General features: G+C 34.7%; 1 protein-coding gene across 1 annotated transcript in view; it reads right to left on the bottom strand.

Moving 5' to 3' along the window:
• Nucleotides 1-23,806, bottom strand: part of DIAPH2 (diaphanous related formin 2) — a gene marked incomplete at its 3' end in the record, with an annotated part of 109,548 nt that overhangs the window by 47,277 nt on the left and 38,465 nt on the right. Inside the window, exons 19-20 of the mRNA XM_029085540.1 lie at nt 5,872-5,973; nt 4,318-4,412 (exon numbers count right to left, since the gene is read on the bottom strand). Coding sequence (XP_028941373.1) covers nt 4,318-4,412; nt 5,872-5,973 — 197 coding nt within the window. The remainder of the gene's footprint in view (nt 1-4,317; nt 4,413-5,871; nt 5,974-23,806) is intronic.

The following is a 23,806-nucleotide window of genomic DNA, read 5'->3' as shown; positions in this document are numbered from 1 at the left end:
GATCTTCTGGATAGCAATTATACTGTAACTCAGCAAAAAGTAGAACTTGCTTGAAATCTAATCCATGTCCCCAAAGAAAATTGTATTATTTATTACACTATCTTAACATCTCAAAATGCAGATATACTAAATGTATAAAATATTTATATTAAGGCTGAAGAATACTTTCAGAGATACTCAGTAAAAGTTTAAGTTCTATTTAAAATGTGATATATGTTAGTTGAAATCAAAACAAGAATATTATTTAACAGTACAAAGTATATATTTACATTTAAGCAAGAGTCATTCCATATGCCTTTTTTGTTCAAAAAGGTTCATAAATCTTAAGTTCAAAAAACAAAATACAGGATATTATTATTAGCTGATACGATTACCCTACGACCATCCACACACAGAGGGTGCCCTTTACTTCACTGCCAATCTCCAATCCACCACTGTCCATATTAAACAGTTATGAGAGGAAAAATTAACAAAAATAACGTAATATTGTGGATATTGGATATGGGATCCAAAGCACCGTAGCAGCTTGGAGGCAAGAGTGATTCTGTGGAATTTCAAAAGCCATTGAGTTATGGGCAAGCACTAGCCACTGAAGAAATCAAAGGGACCAAGTTGGAAACATTTAGCTACAGGAGAATGCAGAGATACCTCCAGACACATGTGAGCAGAGTCCCTCCTGCTTTCCCACCATAGCCCTTAGGTGGATTTTTTGGGGGGCGTAATTGCCTAATCACATAGTAAAAGGGGGCAACCTGTTTCTGTTGGCTGGATAATTTACATAAAATATGCATATAGGGGCCAAAGAAATAGCGCACTTTTGTTACTAGTAACTTTTGAAAAACCAACATGAGATTCAGCCAACTCCACAGTGCACTGACTCCTGCACCAAATAACTAAGAAAAAACCTGCTTCCACACAGAAACCATTTTGCTTTCACACAAACACAGTGGGCCCTGAAGTATTAAAGAGAAAAGTTGTAAGCTTATGTTTTTAACAAGAAGCTCCTGTTTTATGAAGCCACCGTCTGAAACCTGCATCAAGTTTAGAAGTTTACTTCCAATAAAGTGTCTATGGAATATGCAATTCTATAACATTCTAATTACAACACATTTTAGTAAGATAAGGTAATGTGCTATAGCTACAAAACTAAATCTCCCGATATATTCTGCAATAGTAGTCACAGAAGCAAAACATTTCAGAACATGCTCTAACTTGAAGCTCTTCAGGTTAGATTATTAGCACATCAGTTCTCCTCCCTTCCCACCAGAAAAGGTGTGTTGCCATGTGTTCCCATAAGATATGATTAAAATAGAAGGGACATGCACATTGACACTATCAGAGAACTGATAATGACTGTTTAGGTCTATGTCACAAAAGATTAGAAAAAAGACTGATATGAAAAAGTTGTGTGCCTTTTAAATTAAGAAAAGCTACCAACTCTATAGAAGCATATTTTTTTCCAGATATAAAAATCTTAATAGTAGAAAACCTGTACTATTAGAGGTACATGTCTTATTTTTAGAACATACCAATCTTGCCATCACTCACAAAATTTGTTTACTGATCATTCTGCCAGGCTTGATGAAGTAGACAATAAGGTACAATTTTCAGAAAGACATCCATCTAATTTGTCAAATTTGCAAGTGATACCTAACTTAATTTTACAAGCTGAAAGAAACAAACATTCACCCATCTTAATAAGTAAAAACAAAGATGACAAGCAGTCTCATACAAAGCATCCCTGCTCCAGAAAGATTTTTACACTTACACCAGGGAGCTACCGAGTGTCTCAGTGAGCAGAGTTCAATATATTTGACAGAGATAAGCATCAGATTTACCCAGACATCATACAACTAAGCTGTGGCTTTGTGTTTAAACCTATGCATACTTCCTTTCCTATTAACCCCAAGCCATGTCCCATAAATTTCTACCTTAAAAAAAAAAAATTAAGGATCTGTAAAACATTCTTGCTCATTTGATTGACTCTAATGCTGGTAAAGATCAAAGACAAGAACTAACTAAATAACATAATTATTTTTAAAATCGATTTTAATTAGGTAGACCATTTACCAAATGCTGTCATCAATAATTTCACAGTATTTGTTAGAAATGTATATTTTATTATACATCAATAAACTTACTGTAAAACATTATTTTTTCCATCAATGCAGAAACACAAGTATCTACTACTAAAACTGTCTTTTTTGTTTTAGCCATGCAACCAAAATCTGTTAGCATGCTTGAGCATTTCTTTTTTTCTCATCCATACCCCTTTATGGTCTAGAGCTAACACATCACATTTTACACTCAGCTTCCAAGAACAGTTTGGCTCTAATAGCACTGCAGCCTCCCATAAATATACCTTTAAATACAACTGAAAATGAAACTAAAGCATTCAGTGATCACACACTAAAATCCTTGCCAGTACTTTAGGAAACAGAGTTTCATAATGTATTCATGATGGTGTGGGTTTAAATAAAAACAGGGTAAATAAAAATGGTTTACATAAACATAAGAAGCAGCAGAAATCTAAGGATGACATTAAGAGGCTGAAACTATCACTCACTGTCACAATGCCCTGAATTCTGCTAGGCATAGTGTTTCACAACTCCATGTTTACAAGAACTTACTCTCTCAAAGGCACACTGAGAATTAACAATATTTTTTTTTTTCCTAGAGTCAAGGAAGAGTTACAACAGTATATAGTCTACCATGTATTCAAACTGATTAATCCAATTAATTTTAGTAAATATTACAACATAAGTTTGAAAAGCAGCAAGAAACAAGGACTTGAGAAGCATAACTGAAAAAGCACTACATGTTCAGTTATGCTTATACCCATTTAGCTTTCACCACTTCAATACTTAGAACAAAACAGTTTCTACATAAGCATTTTTATGAAGTACAAGTTTTGCTAAGCATGAAAGAAAGCAAGGTTTGCTTTGTAAAATTCTTCCAGTGAGTAATATTGAAAACTGTTAAACTGGTAAATTAGTTAATAACTCAGTTGGAAGATCAGAATAAAAATAAACTAGAATAGACTGAACATGAAATAGATGATACAGCCCATTTACCCCAATACATTTCTCAGAATATCTTTAGGAACAGAAGGAATTTCTTCCAGGTTATCAGCAAAATCTCCCTGCTCTTAGAAGCAACTTGGCCACACCATTCATTTCAGAAATGGACCAGTCTCCAAAGCCTCAGTATTTGAAGATTACAGGCAGCTGAGTTTCTAGATAGCTGCCTTCATGATGAATTCACATACATTTGTTCTGGTGTTAACACTGCCTTCTACTCATGCAACTTAATTTTTCTCCCTGATGCTTGTGGACATCACTTCAGCCCATATAGTTATAATGTAGTCATATCCCCTCTCAGCTATTTATACTACTAATCTAATTACGACAGTCTTGTCTAGCTTCCTTCTGTAGACTGTTTCTCCATCTCTCAATCATCTAAAGTAGTTTTTAAGTTCAGCTTCTCCATTTTAAACTCTTTTTTCTTAATTGTATTGAGTATTTTAGATCAGGTCTTAGAAGTGTATTATCAAAAGCATTACAACTATCCTCTCTACTGGAAATACTTGACCTGATACACCTTGCAGTCACATTTCGCCTTTTTTATGTGCTGGCTCTGGCTAGGATGAAGTTTATTTTCTTCATAGCAGCCCATATGGTGCTATTTTGACTTGTGACCAAAACAGCACTGATAACACACCAATGTTTTACCTACTATTGAACAGTGCTTGTGCAGTTTGAATGCCTTCTCTGTTTCTCATTCTGCAAGTAGGCCAGGGGCAGGGAATCTGCAGCCACCCCTACCCTGGCAAGTAGGCCAGGGCTCAGAATAAGACCAAACCAGCCCGAGAGCAGGTTTGATTTACAGATGTGTTTTAGGTTGTAGCAGTATCCTGAAACAATCAGGTATTTTCATCTATCACTAGTGACAGAGTTGTTTCCACAAAGAAGCCTGATGAAACTTCATTATCCACCAGCCTAAATCTGCTAAATGCTTTTCTTCCAAACGGGAAAACTAGAATTTGGAAAACTAGAATTATCAGAGATTTCCTCTTGAAAGGTAAACTTCATAAAAGTGCGAGATTCAAAAGCACTTTTGCTAATAGCATCTTTTAAAGACAATTTTATTGCTATGCGTGACCACATTCAAAAGCAGAAGTGAAATAAACAAAACAGCAAACAACTCATACGCTTGTAGCTGATATCCAGGAAACTCTACACTATTCTTACTCCTGAATTCTTATACCTTTACAGCATTGAACAAGGTATGAACAAAACCAGAGCTATTTTCACATACCTGAATCAAGGACTCACTCAGCTTCTCTTCATCAACTTCTAAAATTATATTTTTTATTTCTTCATAAGGCAAACGGAAAGAACCCAAAAATATTGCTGAAATTCAGTAATAAATAGTTAGAATCAAAAAGCTCAAAAAGACTGATATAAGAAGGTAAACTTAATTTCTAGGAACTGAAAAATCACACCTTGATCCAAATTAAGATGATTCACAACTAAGTGTTCTACATAAAACAAATGCTAGATGAGGCACACTATTGCAGTTTGACTTACAATGAATTTCATTTCTACGAAATGAAACTATGACAACACTTTTAATTGTTTAATCAGCCTCAGTTGCTCTCTAGCACTGCTACTTATCTCTAGCAATAACATCCTATTTTTATGAATGGCAACATCTGCAATTACTACTTAAACAGACTTATACAGTCACTAGAAGACTTCATTATTTTTTGCTTTCATAACCATGTATGAATAGCTGTACTGTGTGTACAAATGGTTGAATGATATTTACATGACATTCTAGAAAGAATTCCATGTCAAAAGGATAATGAAGAGCTGGGTAAAGACAAAAAAAATACCCTGACTCTACCACTTTTTAGGGTAACTAAAACTTATACAAGAGGCAATGAATATTGTATAACCTTCAAAGATGGAGTTCTCAAAGCAATTTGATCTCAGCAACCTTTAAGCAAGCCCCATTCAATAAAGTGCAAAGTATTCCTAACACAGATGGATTAGCATACCATTTTAATAAAGTACTATATATTCTACCAAACTAGCATGGCTAATTTTCCTGCATCCATATTTTCAAAACTGGAGATGTTGTATCACATGTGTCACAGTGCATTTCCTGCTTAAGAAAACACACTCACAGATGTGGCAATAAACCATGGACAGATTTGGTTTTACACAATTCATTTGTCAGAGGCACAGTTGGACTAGTGACATTTTATGATATTTCTAATTCAAATAAGATAATCTACTACTCTTAATGACTGATTACCCTCAATAATTAAAGAGAGAAGCAGCAAGTTTAAAAAAAAAAAAGTGAGGTTGTTTTCCTTACAATTTATAGTAGCAGTATTTGCACCTATCTTACCCTATTTCATGATATTTTTCTCTTTACAAGTCTAACTCTCACCAAGCTCTATTTCTCCATTGCTCTAACAAGAAAGAAACATTAGGAATGGCCTCCCAACCCCAGCCCACAAAACCTACCAACTCTGTGCATTTCCTGAACAAACTATTATCACTTAATTATACTTCTAGTCTAAAGCAATTAATGAAAGAATCAACTTTTTGTTACAAAAACCCCATAGTTCGTTAACATTTAAGTCTACACTATTTTTCATTGTTACTGTAAGTTTTCCAAAGTTGCAGAGTGAATTCAAATCATATATATGTAAAACACTCCTGAACTTAAGACTCATGTTCACATTAGCAAGTTTTTACAAAAAGAATATTGCACATGTAAACAAAAAAGAACATTTAAGAAGAGTCATGTGTGTATATGCTAATTAGATATTCACTTAATGCATTTGACATCACTTACATAAATTTTGTGCAGTTTTTCCATCCAAGACTCTTAATTCTTTAATCCTTTTCTTTGACTGAACTATTTTCTTTTCTTCTGATTCTTCTACTGGCTTTTTAGCTGGAAAGAATGTATTTATTAAATTCTGATTCATTACTACAACTGTTCAATCTTAACAGACTAATAACAACTCAACTAGAAAGCCAAGTAATGCATCTATTAGAATCAGTTCAAGACAAAATGAATGCACTGCCTCAACGTACCGTAAAATATCCAAAGAAACAAAGCAAATTTAAAAAATTAGGAGGAATATTAAATGAAAATATTAATATGACAATGACCAATTTTCCCAAGCACTATCAAATTATATCTATACATTTTAACCCACAAAATATTATCTTCAGCTTCATTTTATTCCAAGCACTTTTAAAAACAGAGTGATTTGGTGTTACCTCAAAGCACGTGAGTGCCCTCTATTGAAATATTAATAACTCAAATACCATTTGAAGTTCTTAATCCAAAATCAATAAGAAAAATAATTTGAGATTTATCCCACTACACAAAGGTAGATTTTTACAAATTATTTATGTTGTCACTGGTAAAGAGCAAAACCAAATAAGAAAATATCATATGTTGTAAACTGATTTATTTTTAATCAGTAGAGATCGATAGCCTTATATTAAATACTTAAAGTAGTAAGAAAGCAGCACTCTTTTTTTTAACTAACAGTTGAAATTACAAAATACCCACTAATGCATAATTATCTGACATCAGTTACATCTATAGAATGTTTTGATTGAGTTTTCTTTCCTTCACTGTCTACCTTAAGCAGACAGGAGAGAGAAAGGCTGAGAGACATTATGGCAAAGCAAAAGGGGAAAAAGTAGTTTTAGCAGATGAAAATACAGATCTAAACACAACACTATGTAACCTACTTTTTTTTTTATTTAGAGTTCTCCTTTGTTAATAACAACATATTTGTTTATCAGTGTAGGGGAAAAAAGCTGATGCAACATGCTGCAAGGGATTGTTTTCTGTTCCTCTTACGTTAGGCAGCACATGCGCAGCTGAAGTGTGTACCGTTAGTGATACCTTCAGCTGGGAACTAGTTTAATCCCACAGAAAGTGCACTTCTTGAAAACGCTTTAGAGTCTAAACAAAAACTAACAACACTAAACAAAATGTTATATAAGTTAAAAATACATTAAACAAGACTAATGATAATCATGGCAAAGAACATCACAAACGTGTTGAAATACTTCAAAGATGTAATTAAGAAAAAAATTCTACCAGCAGTACTTTTGTACTTCTGTAGCAAAAAAAAGTAAGCACACATGGCTCTCAAAAATTACCATTCTACACCTGTTTATTAATTTAGCTACTGAATGGCATTAAAAGTCATCGTGATAAATTTTTAGAAATACACACAATTTTATTTAATGCTACTGGAGCTGTTAAAGCATTCAACTCTGAGCTGAAATGTCCAGTTCATATTAACCTCCCCCTTTCTTTTTTTAAATAAGCAGTGAATACTTTTAATACATAATTAACAGTAAAAACTGACGGTCATTAATATGATGAGGATGAAAATTAAAGGGAGACAAAAAGGAGTACATCGAATTACAATGTGGAGAAAGTACAGATTTAGGTGAATTTTAGTCTCTCTGAACCTGAGCTTAATCTCCAATTTTTATCAAGTCTGTATCCACAGTGAACAAACACCCTTATATTGTCATGGGAAATGAAAGAGTAATTTAATCTTATTTCCATCTGTCAAGTAGCTTACCAATTGCATTTGCTAGTATTTGGCAGCAAAAGTAAATATACAAAAGAAATTGATTGCTTTATTATTCCCTTTACCTGAAAGAAGACCTATGGCTAGTATAGGAGAAAAAAAAAATAAGCACACATACAGTTTCAAGGGATGTAAACTATACATAAACTATACATGAACAACTGAAACTATTAATTAAACTGAGAAGTTCACTCAAAAAAAAGGCCCATGTGATATTACTTGGTAGAAAAATGAAACAAGAAGCTATGAATGCCATTGAGAGATTAGAAAATAGTTTGTCACACAAAAAAAATAATCAGTAAATTCTTTTGCAATATAACAAAACTTTATATTGAGAAGCTACTGATAGTTTTATATTCCTGTGTTACTTCTAGAGGCACCCAAGGACGGAAATGAAAGTCAAAGAAGGGGAGAGAGGGAGGAAAGCCAAACATAGTGTCGTCTCAAATTTGCACTTGTTCTCTTCCCTCACCAATACACCAATGATACACCAATGCTGAGTCTTTCCATTTGTCTAACCACGTAATTTCCACACTCTATGAAATTATGCAGCAGGTCACACAAGTCAGGCCTAGTTAGCACAGCTGCTAGCATAAACCTGTGAACTTCCACCAACCAGGTAAGTAAGTGAAATATGACCAGCTTCTCCTTCCAGACAGCAGAAGTTGTTGGCAAGTTTTGCACGCTCAAGGAAACAGCCAGTCAAACTATGCAAATAACCTGTTGATCATCAAGAAGCACAAATGTGTCCAGATGCACCCTGAATGAGGAGAGACTCTGGGAGATACCACAGTTCACACAGCTGAAGCCACAACTTCTCTCCTGAACCACATCAGCTGTCCTGCACAACATGGCTGCCACGCAATTTGTGAATTGTGCAAACTGCGACAGAGGTGGTTTGGTATCCAAATCCATTTAGAGTCTCCACACTGCCATTTGGTCTTAAACTTTGACAAATAGCAAACCATTTCCCCAAATATCTAGAGATAAATGCCAGAGCATTAACAGATGTCAGCCACACCCTCTCGTCAATTCAGTCAGCAGCTGGGTGATCTCCTGTTTATTCCCAATGCCACCTGGCACTTTGCACTTCACCTAAAATCACTCAGTTATCAATTCCTAAAGTGAAATTAATTAAGCACTCCTGCTGTCACTCTGTCCTTTCTGCAATCAGAAGAGCTAAATACCTGAAACAGCATTAAAAAAAAAGGAAAGAAAATTTTATTACAAGAAAAGCAAGCAATTGATCAGAAAGTGGATCTCAGTCTGAGCTCTCAAGATTTTATTTTTTTTTTAATAAAGTAAACTGATGGGGAAAAAAAACATAGAACCTCTTGCAATCTCCTATGTTTTTTGCCTAATTAATGTAATCAAGCTGAAGGAAGTAACATCAACCCAACAAATTATGCTCTATGGAAGAAAATAAAAATAATCATGGCTTAGTTTTACAAATTAGTTTAGTCAAAAATAGCAGGGGATCTATATCCCTATTATTTATTCTTATAATACTATTTGACCACCACATTTAACGGTTGTATGAAGTATTTCTTGTTCTATTAAAACTGTCCTAAAATGGTTGTAACTGTCCTAATTTTCAAGTGTAATTTGAAAATCTGCATCAGGAACTTGTGCAGTAAAGTTTTACAGTTAAAGTGTACTTAATTAACCACTCCATATTGCAGTTGCTTTCAGCTTTCAATCAACAGCTTGAAATCAAGTAGATGACTGGGCCACAAATACTTTATTTAAAAAAAAAAAAAAAAAAAAAAAAAAAAGCCACACAACTGATTCTGTCCCTTCTATTTACCCTGCTATAGACCAATGCAGAAGATGTTGCTTCTGCTGAAAGACAATAAGCAAATATTAACAATTTATCACATACAATTTGTCACAGAAATACATGCAAGTACTCCTGAACACCAGAAATCAAACAACAGCAGGTAAACAACAGTTAAACTGAAAATATCCTCAATGGGCCTACTTAACCATGTTGTTCCATGTGCTCTAAGAAGCTGGAACACAAGCCAGCAGCCTTTTCCATGAACTCTTCTCTCATATTCCCTCCATGAATATTTATATGGAAGAAAGCCTCAGGACTGTTCACCACATTTGTCCCTTTGCCACGGCTTCAACATCTGCGATGCTTAACATGAATGTGCTGGCTTTTGCTCCAAAGAGATGCTTATTGTTGCTGGGTTTTGCTGGGCTCTGAGACATTACATGTCTTTGCTGCCTATACAGTAGTGCCTGACTAATGACTAAAAAGATCAGTCAATGCATTTTAGAACTAAAATAGTAAGTTTTTATGTGGGTCAGAGAACACATTTGCCTATAAAAATAAAATGCTGCCTGTAACAGTATTTCTAATTTAGACAGTCATATGTCCCAGTTAGGTTTTTTCCTCTGATATAAGGTGATCACCACCTCAGAACTATGAGAGGATGGAATCTGCAAAATGATTCTAGTTAACTGGCACACCTGTTATCCAGACAACTTTCAAAAGCAAAGAAAAGCACCAAGACCCAGACCAAAAAAAAATCCTAAGTAAAACAAAGTCAAAAAACTGCTGTCATATTTTATCAAGATCTCAATAAGCTCATTTTCTGTTAATACTATGACAAGCCTAGTAAACAAAAATCTTTTAAATGAACAGTTCAGCTATTGTTCCTCTTGAGTAGGCTTGTAAAATGCACATCTTCTCCAGTAAAGCTACTTGCAGGAATCACATTTTCCATAGGAATTTTAGAAATAATGAAGCTAAAAAAAGACCCCAAGATCCAAAAATCCCTTTATACAGTCAAGTTAAATACTTATTGGTGTTCAATGGAACAGACAGATTTCAGTAAAAATGAAGTGCTAAACTGACTTCTTTTTCTCTTTCACGGTGATATTTGACATATAAAGCTCTGGACTAATTATTTCAACACTAAGTAAAATACACATTTCCAAATTCCAGTATGGACTTGCTTTTTAAAGTATTTCTCTACCATCAAGGTTTTAAACAAACATGCATGAAACATTGTTTCACTTGTGTATACGTATCCATTAAATATCTAAATCCCCAAACTCTCAGTTTGTTTACCATGTTCAAGATCTACTGCAGTTTTTTTAAGTGCAACCTGGTACATCCTGGCTATATGCTGACTTGCACAGTGAAATACACAATGTTACATTCCCATTGACTTAGTACTTAATTTTTTTTTTTCATGTTTAGTAAAATGAATTCTATTCTACTAATTTAGAGTTTAAAAAAAAGGTAATTACTTGGTATTTATTGTTTTATTAAGCCAGCAGAACTCAAAGTGATGCTTTCATAAGCATCAGGTCCACAGCATAACTTCACAGAGGTAAAGGTTCATATTAAAAATAATTGGGAAATTATCTGTCTTAATAGATTCCATTAATTTCTATAACCAGTAAGCAGTGCCCTGTTAAGCTGCCGGGTAATCACAGCTTTGACAGTTGATAAATACAAATAGCAACATTTATCCTTATTTATAAAATGCTGAGAAATTAGTCTTCCATAAACAAATGTGTGAAATCATGGCCCTATGGATGGTATCAAATAAATCTAATTATTTACATGTCACCTATAACAAGTATACCTTTCAACCTAGTCATATGTGGGCACAAATATTTTTGCTGCATGTCAGTGACAAGAATACAGGCTATTGTAACCTTTAGATTAGAATTAGAGTTTTAACCAGACACATTAAAGGCCAGTGACCTGCTTGGAACAGGAACTGTCACACCACCCATCACAGGGAAGACATATTGCATCTTTCCACATTACAATCATTCTGACTAATGATCATCATAGTAACTAAGGTCATCCCAGTGGAGTTTCAATATACTGTGGCAGTGAAACGTTTCTGGAATACTAATGTAATTCTCTGAAAAACAAACAGCAATTGAGACATTTCATGATCCCATACTAAGACAACCAAAACGGTGAGGTTCCCTCTCCAATAACTGAGGTAGATCAACTGCTACTTATTAGATAACGGCCATCATTCAGTGATGTATTACTGTTTGTCTTTTGTGTGTCATGTACAATTCTGGTCTTCCCCGCTGTGGACTTTGAAAACATAGAGACAGTAAATATAAATTAGTTATTAATGAAACCTGCAATGATAGAAAAAGGAGGTAACAAACCAGGAAGATTAGCAAGCAGCAGGACTGAAACACTGAAAAACTACACATAGGTTCAAAATAGAGAGATCAATGCCACAGATTATGAAAGCTAAAAGATCATGAGTTCATCAAAGAAAAAAAAAAACACACACTGAAGACCTTACTATGTATAAAGGTGTGATCTCTGGCTCATACAAAAAACTGTCACCTGCTGGAAGCTTGTAAGTATCACTATTTAGTTTATTCTATGTACATAAAAAGAAATGCTTTTAATATACATTAAATAACATATATTTACTCTTCTGCTTAAGCATCTGCTCTCAGTCACTGGCTGAAGACAAAATACTGGGCTCAACTGGCCTGAAGACAACCTTGGTATGGTTGTAGATGTCATTGCTACCTTCTAACAGATCTACCTTGGAAAAGTCTTCTCAGGGTCCAAGTATCTCAAAGTGTGTTGAAAACTGAATACATGTGCAATGATTATCTGCCTTCAAGAGGTAAAAGATAAATTACTTTCACATTACAGGACTAGTCTGAGGGGACCTACCAGAGGACTAAATTAAGCCACTTGCGTTTTAACAGACTAAAAATAGTCCTGAAGCACACAGCTACCAGTCTCTCACCTTTACCCACACAGTCTGGTTTCTCTATTCACCTCAGCACATTTTAAGCATATACGCATACAAAATCCATATATTTTAAATTTAGCAGATGTAATCTATGCTCTGCTTTCCTTTGTATTACCAATACAAGCAAATCTTGTCTAAAATGATTCATTAAGGTGGCAGCATCACAGTGAATGATGATCCAAATGTCTTAAATGCAAGAACAAAAAACGTCAAAAGGAAAAACCTTGAACCTTTTTCCATGCACACCACAGTTCAGAATACAGAACTTACAGGTAGTTCCACACTGGCTTATAAAAATCAGCTACTTTACCATGGGGACTTTTTGCTTTCAGAAAGTCCTCGTGCCATAAATTTCTTATTTACTTGCCTCTTCACATTGGGAATTTATTCCATAATAGTATTTAAAATAATTACATTCCCACCTTACAGAACAGAAAAGGGTATCTGAAATAATGAAGTTTCAGAGACATTCCAGTTCCCCACAACTGCACAAGACACACAACGCTTACAGAATACGCAAAATTGTAATTTCAACTTTACATCCTTTAGAGATCATTAACAAGTAATTCAAGACCTTAACAAAATTATCAGCTTTTTATCTGTGTTAATGCCTATGTACCTAGTATTTTCAATTTCTCAATGAATTCAGAAACTTAATAGCATGATTGTTAACTTTTAATCCATTAGATAGCTTTTTAATGTATCTTTCTGCAAAGAACCCTTATTCATTTGGATAACAGATCTATCCTTACTCTATGCATATATGGCAGAAATTCCTGCAATGGCAGATATTCTGTTCAAAGCATCTCCTAATAGCATTACAGTGAAGCAACCATCGATCAGATAAAAGTTGCAATCTCAAAAAGAGACGAGGGGTTTTTTTTCTGTGTCAGTAAAAAAGGAAGAAAAATCAGTTTTGCACATAAAACCAACAGCAAAGAGGAAGGGAGCATTTTTTTGTAACTATGACATCATTGCAGGTCAGCACGATACGTGACTGGGACTAAGCCACAAATCAGATCACATTTTGACAGCTGACACTTTTAAAGGAAAAAAAAACAAAACAAAACACATTGTATTTCATACAAGAGAAATTTGAGAGAAAGTACATTTAGGAAGTCATGTAGTATGTACTACCTATGGTTCTGCTGAAAGATGGAGGAAACATCTGCTTAATACAGACTTCAAAGAATTATTTTACAAGTAAGGTCATAAGTTTTGCTTATAACTACATCTTTGTTTACAGTAGGTTTTTATTTATTTAAACAAATACATTGTTATTCCTAGAACTGTGCTGGAAGCTCTCAGGATATTAAAAATATAGGTGCATAGTCTATTTAATAGTCAGCACAAACTTTCCTGGTAAGCAGTTGATCTGTTTTCCATCCTTTCCTCCAGACTTTTTTTTCCCCCTCCCACCTTCACTTGGGTCACAAATTCACAGCCAACTGTGTGGCTTTACTGCAGCTAAAGAACCAGCATTACAACGCTCAGCTTTCTACAAGTAACTAGATATGGAGCTTCCTCTACCAATATAAAGAAAGTTTCCAGAAAATATAACTACAGCTACAAATAACACATTAGAAAGTGAAAGACTTTGTTTTTAAACCATCTTGCATAGAATTATAGAACACAGACCTAGAAGTGACAGGTGACTGACCTCCAACTTATTACCTGTGTATTTAATGTACATATATAGATATAAATTCTATGAAAGATAAGCCACACTGATGGGAAATTTCCACAACAGATAATCTTAACAGTTCATTCAACAAGAAAATCACTGTAAAATCCATGGAATGGGCTATTCAATCATGTTCTGAGTAACTAGCTTCAAATTAAATAGATGTTTCTTGTATCTAACTTAAATTCCCTTGGGGGGGGGGGGAAGACTTGAAGAGGAGTATCTTTTGAGGGTTATTTTTACTCTTTTGATATAGAGAAAGCATTCTTTTCTAATCTTTTTACCTATTCATACAAAATATGTTTTATTCCAGGAATACAGATTTTTATTTGTTTAAAAACAAAGTCTTTTTTTTTCTAGTTCAACATAGATTCTTTTTTTCAGTTCAACTTCTGAATTTCTTTTTCATTGAATCCATAGAAAAAATACTCTCTGTAAGAGCATTATAGATCAAGACCACTTCATGAATGTATTCATATTTCATGCTAATTAGTCTTTGTACACAATCCCTTTCCCTGGTGTGCCTAGTACGTGTCTCTGTCCTCAACTGCTCATTAAATGTGCTATAGTTTATTTGAGCTCTGCATCACTGAGAGTGAAACAGACATTTCAGAATACAAAACTGCCTTTCTTCCTCCGCTATATTTTATAAAGCTACTACAAACAAAAGCTCTATTTCCCTTAGAAAAATAAGGCATACGGTAGGTAAAGAACGTACTAACAGAGTTATCACACACTAGGCTGGAATCCCACACTTGTTGAATACATGTGTGTGGGTAACACACACTTGTCTGTGTAGCACAAATACAGATCCTTACACTTTTCTAATGGGGACCTCTGAGACACCAAATGCAGGAGTAAAACAATAGATGCCTTTGAGAGTTGATCTTCCCTTGACTTTTCTTTATAGTAAGAATTGATTCTTCCACCTTCCCTCTTCAAAATTTCCATTTTTAAATTCTTAGAACTCAGGTCTAAAATTAATACATGAATTCTGTAAGTTGTCACCTAAAATTTAACACTTTATAACTAAGACAGCTCAGTCACAACATTGTTAAAACACATACAAGAGACCTTTTAAGATAATACACAGCTGTTCTCACTCCAGTATTTTTCCTCCCAAGCCATCACTACAAAACACTGCTCTGTAAATTCACCACAACCTCAACACCAACCATGCTTTCTGAAAATCAGTTCTTACCATTTCCAAAATCATTTTTAAAATTACAGAAATAATACAGAAGTGGTTCATTAAATTATTACATTTTTTAGAATTAGCAGGCAGTTCCAAAACTTACTGAAGGTATAACAATAAATACCTAAAATTACTCAAGCAGTAAAACTATCATAATTTATTTATGCAGAAAGACTATGATAGTAAAATTCTCATACTTCAGAAAAAAGAAAATAGCCTTTCTTATATTCTACTGCTGAAGCTGAGCAGCAGGGCTTTTTTTTATTAATATTCTTCAGAAATACTTTCACTTCCACAAATTTCTTAACCAAATGATGCTCTTACAGCAAGCGTGCATACACGTGACATCCTCCTCTACAAGCTCAGTTTCACACTTAGCACTAAAAAAGGCAGATAATCAGCGTGTATCCGTAGAAGTAATACAGTGAGGAAGTAACTAGTAGAACTGCCTACTTTCTATCACTCCTCAAGTCTCCAGTGGGGAGAACTCTACAGTCCCAAACTGGGGAAAAAAAAATAAAAAATAAAAAATAAAAAAAATATTTCAAACTTCGGTATGTTTCAAAAGAAAGTCTTCACAAAATATAGTGTTCCCTCACATTAGTCCACCACAGACAAAACTTGTGGTAAAAGTATTAGCATCAAAGTCACTTATGAAAAGAAAGCCTTAATTTGTTCTCAGTAATATTTACAATGCCTATCTGCACATTTCATCATACAACATTGCGTTTTGTCATAGAGAATTAGTGTTAAATACAATCAAGGCAGGACTGACAGGCACTCCGAAGTAAAGCAAGTAAAATACTATTTTTGCTACAGTGGTTTTTAAATACAAATTTGGGAGTGAATATTCAGCTTCTGATCTACTTCTACCAAATTAGTATAATTGCTAGTAGGTCATGCCAATAGTACATCTATTTTACCTATTATGGTTTTTCAAAATAAAACATACATTCTTTGTGACTCAATGTTACAAATTACCTTCACATAGAAAAAGAATCATGTAACTTATTGAAAGGTAAGTGTGCTAAAATGCTATTTGAAATAAAATATGAAGAACTAAATTTTATAAACATTGCCTCCTAATTAGAAGCTTTGTTTTGGCCCCTTCAGAATGCTCTCTCATTTTAGTCCTTCTGCATTATGATAAATAATAAGTGCTCTTGAAATAAAAGTCACACACCCCCTTCAACAGGAGCAGGTGCTACTGAATAGCTACCATTTGCATAGTGGCTTCCTCATATGAAAAAATTTACAGAGGAACCTACATACAAGTAATTCTTGGGAGGTCTCATTCGTGATTCTCCTAAACAATAGTCCAGCTGCAGCAAAACGACATGCATCATTCCTAAGGTCAATGTGGAAATCGTGTTTCTCTCTCCAACTATTGCAAGTTTATTTATGAAGTGTAACTATTAAGGAGTCAACTTCTGCAGTTAAGCCTTAGTACCTGATGCAAAACTGAACACAATGAACACATGCATGTTTTTTCCCTCCAGTCTTTTTTCTCTTGACACTTTAAACATAGCAAGATTGGGTACCATTATCTGGTACAAATTGCCCCTGACACTTCTGGGCAGAAAAACTTTTATTCTATTGCTAATTACATACAAATATGTTTTTTCCTTAATCAAGAAATACATGCTTATGCATTTACTGTGATTGTTGTTGAAATAATACTAAGATTATTTAAGAATTAAAAAATGCATATTTAAATACATAGAAATACAAATATAGAGACATATCACAGAATCACAGAATGTTGGGGATTGGAAGGGACCTCGAAAGATCATCCAGTCCAATCCCCCTGCCAGAGCAGGAACCTAAACAATTTTACACAGGAAGGCATCCAGGTGGGTTCTGAATGTGTCCAGAGAAGGAGACTCCACAACCTCCCTGGGCAGCCTGTTCCAGTGCTCTGTCACCCTCACTGGAAAGAAGTTTTTTCTCAAGTTTAAGCAGAACCTCCTGTGTTCCAGCTCACACCCATTGCCCCTTGTCCTATCATTGGGCATCACTGAGAAGAGCCTGGCTCCATCCTCCTGACATTTGCCCTTAACATATTTGTAAACATTAATTAGGTCTCCCCTCAGTCTCCTCTTTTCCAAGCTAAAGAGACCCAGCTCCCTCAGCCTTTCCTCATAAGGGAGATGCTCCTCTCCCTAAATCATCGTGGTGGCTCTGTGCTGGTCTCTCTCGAGCAGTTCCCTGTCCTTCTTGAACTGTGGGGCCCAGAACTGGACACAATATATATTATGTTAAGTGGTAATACTTTCAGGCATCAGTTTATTTAAACAATGCAAAACTTTCTCCATCTTGAGTTTGACAGTTTACCTACTGGATAAATCCAGTTGAGAAGGAAAGGAAAATATTAAAAATGGCAAACTAATAACTCATTCTTTTTTCTTCATGGTACTTGAATCTATTCTGTTGTTGAGAAAGAACAATAATTTCAAATACACTGAAAGATGAAAACAAACCAGCCTGCTTCACTTCTATGTGAAGCTGAGATATGAAGACTGATTACCTAAGCATGCAATCTAACTAAATGAAATCCTTGTAAGACACAAACATTTGGTTACCCTACACTGTGAAGCAGTGTCTTTGGTCTGGATTCAGACACTTCTGAAAAGGAGAAAGCAAGGAGGGAAAGGAAACAAACATACACATGCTGAATTAATCAGAAGACTAAGGGAGCCACCTGCAGTCTGCAATCCAGAAACAAATACATTATGAGTTTGTGTTGTTTGTTTTGGGGTTTTTTCTTCTCTTTATTTCATCAAAGCAATGCATATAGTTGAGCTAGTACAACATATCTGTGCTTAATACTACAGATTCCTGTCTTAAACTGAACCTTGCTGTCTCACATCTACAAACAGAGCTGTGTTACAGGAATTCTGGACAAAAATTAGTCCATTTAAACCTTGTAAAAGTCTAAGTTCTCTGGTGAATTTGATCTGGGCTTCTTAGCATATCAAATTCAGATCCATTTTTCTTAAATCCTAATCCCTTTTCCTTTTATTTATGAATACCAAATGTAAATAAATGCCAACGCTTTTCCTCCACGTATAATGGTGCACCAACCTCATTCTCTGGCTGCTACGTGCCTCTTTACTAAGAAACAGCTGAAAAGTAATATAAACAAAACTTTCTTCTCTCCACTAAATTGTTTCATTACACCATGCAAAAAAGAAGGGCTGATGAAGAATGATGTGTTATTTCATATCATCAATTTTCAGCCAAGAATAAGAGTAAATATAAGCTTTGTAATATTCATAGAAGAACACTGCACAGAGGTAGAATGAATCTTGAAATATAACATCACTTCGATGGCAGAATAAAAACTTTAAAACTGCATTTAATGCATGCAAACCTAATTATTTCAATGAGAACGTTTGAAGCTAAAACATTCATTCTGATCAAACAAAGAACACTACCTGATTCAGCAGATTAACTGATCACAGGGGGGCTTAAAAATAATAAAATTCATGTCACAAAGACCAATCTGTTAACAGAGGGGGGTGGTAGGGGGGAGAGGAGAGGAGAAGAAAAATAATTTCCAATACTGAAGTAGGTAAGTTGTTCAACTTTTCTGGCATGTTTTCTTAACAATGGAAAATATAAATTTAAGGTATAATAAGGTGCGATTGTAGATGCTGCAAGCAAGGGAAAATAAAAGCTGAAGTGGATGGGAATAGACGCCCACCTACGTTCTGGCCTTTAATTCACTACTCCAACATTTAGACCTCAAATTACACACATCCACAGAAAGTAGGAGGCAATCAAAAGACTATCACAGCTCAAGTTTTAATAATTCGCTTTAATTAGAATGTAGTCATCCAAGCACTTTAAGGCAGTGAAGAATAAAAGTACAGATGTTCTACCTGAACTGAAGGAAGTCTTGATAAGCTACCTCAATCAACAAAGAAGACCCTAGTCAATGATCTACTAGCAGAAAGAAAATTGTCAGTATCTTTTAAATAGTATTTTACCAGAAGGCTAGAACAAACCCAAGAGGACTTAAAAGGAGGAAAAAGCCTCCACTGTAAGATCACAGAGGTGGTGAAGAACTCGAGATGCTGATGACTTAATGAAACACCATTTGAATGCCACTTTTCAGTGGGACACAGGATGGGTGAGCATAACATTAGAAAAAAGAAGGGGTGGATGGTAAGAAGTTTACGGAGTAAGGGTGGCACACTTTTTGTTCATGAAAACATTGAGTGCAAAACCTGCCTACACCTATCGTGCCACTTTCGTACAGTAATAGCCAGTATTCCACCATCATCTATTTTTAGAACCAGTCCCCTGGCTATTTCCAACAAATTTAAAAAGAACATTTACCTTATAATGTTTACAATAAAATAATTTGGATAAGCATTGTTATCTGCTTACAGTTCTGTACAAGAACAGTTTCCTGAACTGTTTATAGTCTAACCTTTATAGACTAAAAAAGAAAACACCAGCCTCAAATAAGTATTATTAATAAAACACTGACAAAAGAGGATGTTGATACGATCACTGTAGTTAGTCTTATTTAAACATCACTTCTTTCTTAACCTCCTCATGTCATATCTATGTCTTCCTCAGAAGCAATGTTGTCTCCCTGGACTGTTCTTCAGTTTTTTCATCTGTTTTTCCTCTTAATTTTTTCCAACAACCTTTTCACATTCAGTTGCCCTTTACAAACCTCTTCTTCCTCAACCAATAAAACAAGTTTAGCTACTAAACTCTTGGCACTGATCCAGAACATGAACAAGTTAAAACTAAATTCTAGTTAATCCTATCAACTTTTTCCTATTTTTTCATGTTTACCAATATTTTAAAACTGAACTACAGATGAGTCCTAAAAGTTGTTCACAGGGGGGGATACCAAAGCTAGGACAGGACATATTATAATTACTAAAACAAGACCATGTTAAAATAAGCTATTTAATATATTAAATTTTATATTAAATATATACTACATTATACATATAAAAATTAAAATCTGAATATTTTGTTAATGTTTTGTTCAATTACAGTTCACATGCAAGTTGGTTTTTCCTCTTGCCCTTTCTCACTCAAAACTCCCACAATATGAAAAATACAACTCAGCTATTAAAATCTTACTTCAATTTTGAAAACATATCAAAATGATTGTAAAACTGTATTTTAAAAGTCTAATCATGAAGAAGCAACAGAACCCTGATTGAGAAGTTTTCCCTTGAGGTAAGTTGGATGGATAATGAATTCTGTACTGGAACAATCCCAGTAGTTACAGACTATTATGTACTAATTACTACCTTTACAGATCTACTGTACACATAATTAATTTCTTCAGAGCACACTATCATTCTTGACTGGCAAAATACACAACCTAAATTACAAGAGCCAGAAATTAACATGATCCTTTAGGGAGAAGGCATTAACTTGCTTTGTAGTGTTTTGCAATTAGACTATCAATCAAACAGTGAAAAGTGATTTTGATAGCAGCAGGCCAGATACATTGAGCATTGTCACATCATCACAAAGTTATCTGAGGCCCCAAGCATGTGATGTATCACAATTTATCTACAGAGCCACACCACTTTAATCCTTTACTTTCACCTGCTAGAAAACACTTAATTATACAATTATATATGTATTTAATATTCAAAAAATAAACACCAACAGAGGGAGTTTTTGAGATTATATTCCACAAAGCACAGCAGACATCACACTGCTGCTCTGCGTGTTCTTTTCCCTTAAACCGGTAGCCAAAAAATGTAATTTGACGTCAGTTAAGGGACAAAAGCAAAATTTAGAAAAATAAAGTTCTAGCTGCACAACATAATATGAGCTGCTTAAGTGATTTGAAAGGTTTGCTATTAAGTAGATTCATGCCAGGAACAGAAACATTTCAAATACTTCATTTTGGCTGTTTTTGTTTTGGGGTTTGGTTGGTTGGTTGGTTTTTTTAAAGAAATTCTACAGAAATATAAACACACACAGACCCCTAAACCCTGCCAGAGAGAGATGTATAACAAGGTTGAATTAATATACTAAGCATAAATTCTTGTTCAACTTCCTAATAGTAATTTTCTAGTGAGGGAAATACTGTAATGTATTTAATAAAAAATGGGTAATTATTTTAGTTCTAGAATTTTGATAGTGGGCCAATCTAAGGACATCAACAAGAAGGCATTTTTAGCTGACAATGCACCTTATTATTTCACTGCGCATTAAGACCAATTAATAACTTCAGATCACTTAATAGACTCACAAGAACAAGATGCATTTATCTGATCACCTGGACCTCCTCTTTTCAGTTATTAAGAAATACTGCAGGGTTCATACTATGTAACCCAGCTAAGGAGGACTGTTCATTGAGTTAATTTCACATTTTCCTTATACTCTATAAACTGGAAAGGATTTTTTCCCTTTTTTTTAAATTAAGAACACATTTATATGATCATAATTTTAACAAAGCTAACAAAGCTTAAAATTTATCACACGAGTTTTAAAAAGGGAAGAAAATCCTCACTGTGTAAAGGTTATCCTCCTTGCTAAGAAAAACTTGTCTGGAGGGACTTGGGCTTGCAGGTAATATTTAACTGTCTTAAAAATAAGAAGATAAGGTTGAGTTAACAATACCTCAACAGAATTCCTTCCTCTTGCTATTTAAATATCAGAACACAAATCAATCCATGATAAGATTATTTTGCAAACCAAATACTACTGAGCCTGAAATTTTCAAGTCATGACTCAAAAAACTGTAAAAGGATGATGCATGTTTTCACCAGTAAAATCACTGCTTTCACTGGTAAGACACACATGATTCACCAAAAAAAATTCTGGATGACAACATTCTCTCTTAGAATTAAGGTCAAAAGAAAATAAGTAACTGATTGAAAACTCAGACCTCTTCACTCTTTTCCTCTGTGCTGCTACACAAGGAAACACGCATCCGTGTGTTTCATTGCGACCCACAATGCAGTAACTGCCACACGTCTTAATGCCACCCAACTCATTAACAGCTACCACAGGTGAACATTCATTTTCAAGTGTACCTGATCTGGAATACCATTTACTTGCCAAAGTGGGCTGTGAGACTTTAATAATTATTTCCATTTCTGCCTCTGGAAGCATAATTCCAAGCTCAAAACACTCATCTAAGATCTTTAATGAAAATTTGAAGCCCTGGAGTCCATTCATCAGAGGCTCTTAAAAGATATTCAGATCACCTGTATCTCTCGAAGAAAAAAATGGAGAATATCCTTCCAGACTACACTGAGACAGTGATAATTAGATCTCAGTTAACTTAGTTGAAATCCCAAGATCTCCAAATCCTGTTAAGTCTGAAAGGGAATACTTTTTAATGTTGCCATTGCTCCCTTTACAACAGATGTTTTCATAACTGTGCTCAGTAACTGATTTCACAGACCAAATATCGCAAGTCTGAATGTTACTACTGACTGGAACCTAACTAAATGTTCTACATATTCATGAGGCATCAGTATTAAATATTTAATGTTACAGTAGCAAGTAAAGATTTAGCCTTATGCTTACTTTTTAAAAGAAAATTTCGACCCAAGTATATTTGAAGTAAAACTATTTTGCAAGTCGAGGAACACTCCGTTTTATTCCTTGTGCTCTGTGATTAAACATTCTTATGTTTTGCAAGCAGCTAACCGATGCACGTAATAATTCATTAACTAATGAAAACTGTGCTTCAGAAGTGTCCTACTACGACTTCCTCCCCACTCTCACCCCCCTGCTTTTGGTCTCCAAAAGTATCACTTCCCTGCAGCTTTGGCTGCCTTCCGTGAAAACAGGCAGTGCTCAGATAGCAAGGCAGCATATAGTTTAGTGACAACCAACATTAAGTTATTCTTGAGTATCTTAAAGAAAAACTGTTAAATGATGAAAAAAATTCAAAGTATCATTCTTATTGTGCTAGAGAATCACGACTAGAATTCAGAGGTTTAATCAAATTTGAGTGCTGCAACCTATATGGAATTACAAATTTTTAATAAGTGTGTATATGCTATTGTTTGTTTTACTTCAGTTACTATTCCCACTGGCATTCCAAAATGCCATGAAATACAAGATAGTAAACATAAAGTCATCAAAATTGCTTTTGGCAATTGTCAGTTTTCTTCCACTCATCCATTTATTTGTTTTACATGCTGACTGTGCTCTCAAGAGAATATAAAATGCATCTCTATTTGTCTTTCTATCATTCTCCTGTAACATATTAGATCAGAACAAGAAACAGGACGAAAACAGAAGAGAAATTTGTTCCTAGATTATGCTTGAAGTAAGTATTTTGGGGATTAATGAGCTGCCTGTGGCTGTTACGGCAAAAGGTAAGGAAGAATGGTGAGTACCACTTAATATTTCCCTTTGCAGACAGCAGTTGCAGAAAACAGTTGCTTGTGGAATGCAGTTATTTCAGCCTGTGCTGCAACTAAACGCTCCGAGACTCTTCTTGACTTCCAGAAAGTTTTCATGTTTTAAGAAAAACTTGAACTCAAAGAAAAACAACATTG

The sequence above is a fragment of the Antrostomus carolinensis genome, unplaced genomic scaffold, assembly GCF_000700745.2.
Source record: "Antrostomus carolinensis isolate BGI_N321 unplaced genomic scaffold, ASM70074v2 scaffold14786, whole genome shotgun sequence".
Taxonomy (NCBI): domain Eukaryota; kingdom Metazoa; phylum Chordata; class Aves; order Caprimulgiformes; family Caprimulgidae; genus Antrostomus; species Antrostomus carolinensis.
This window is presented reverse-complemented; position numbering and strand designations above follow the sequence as displayed.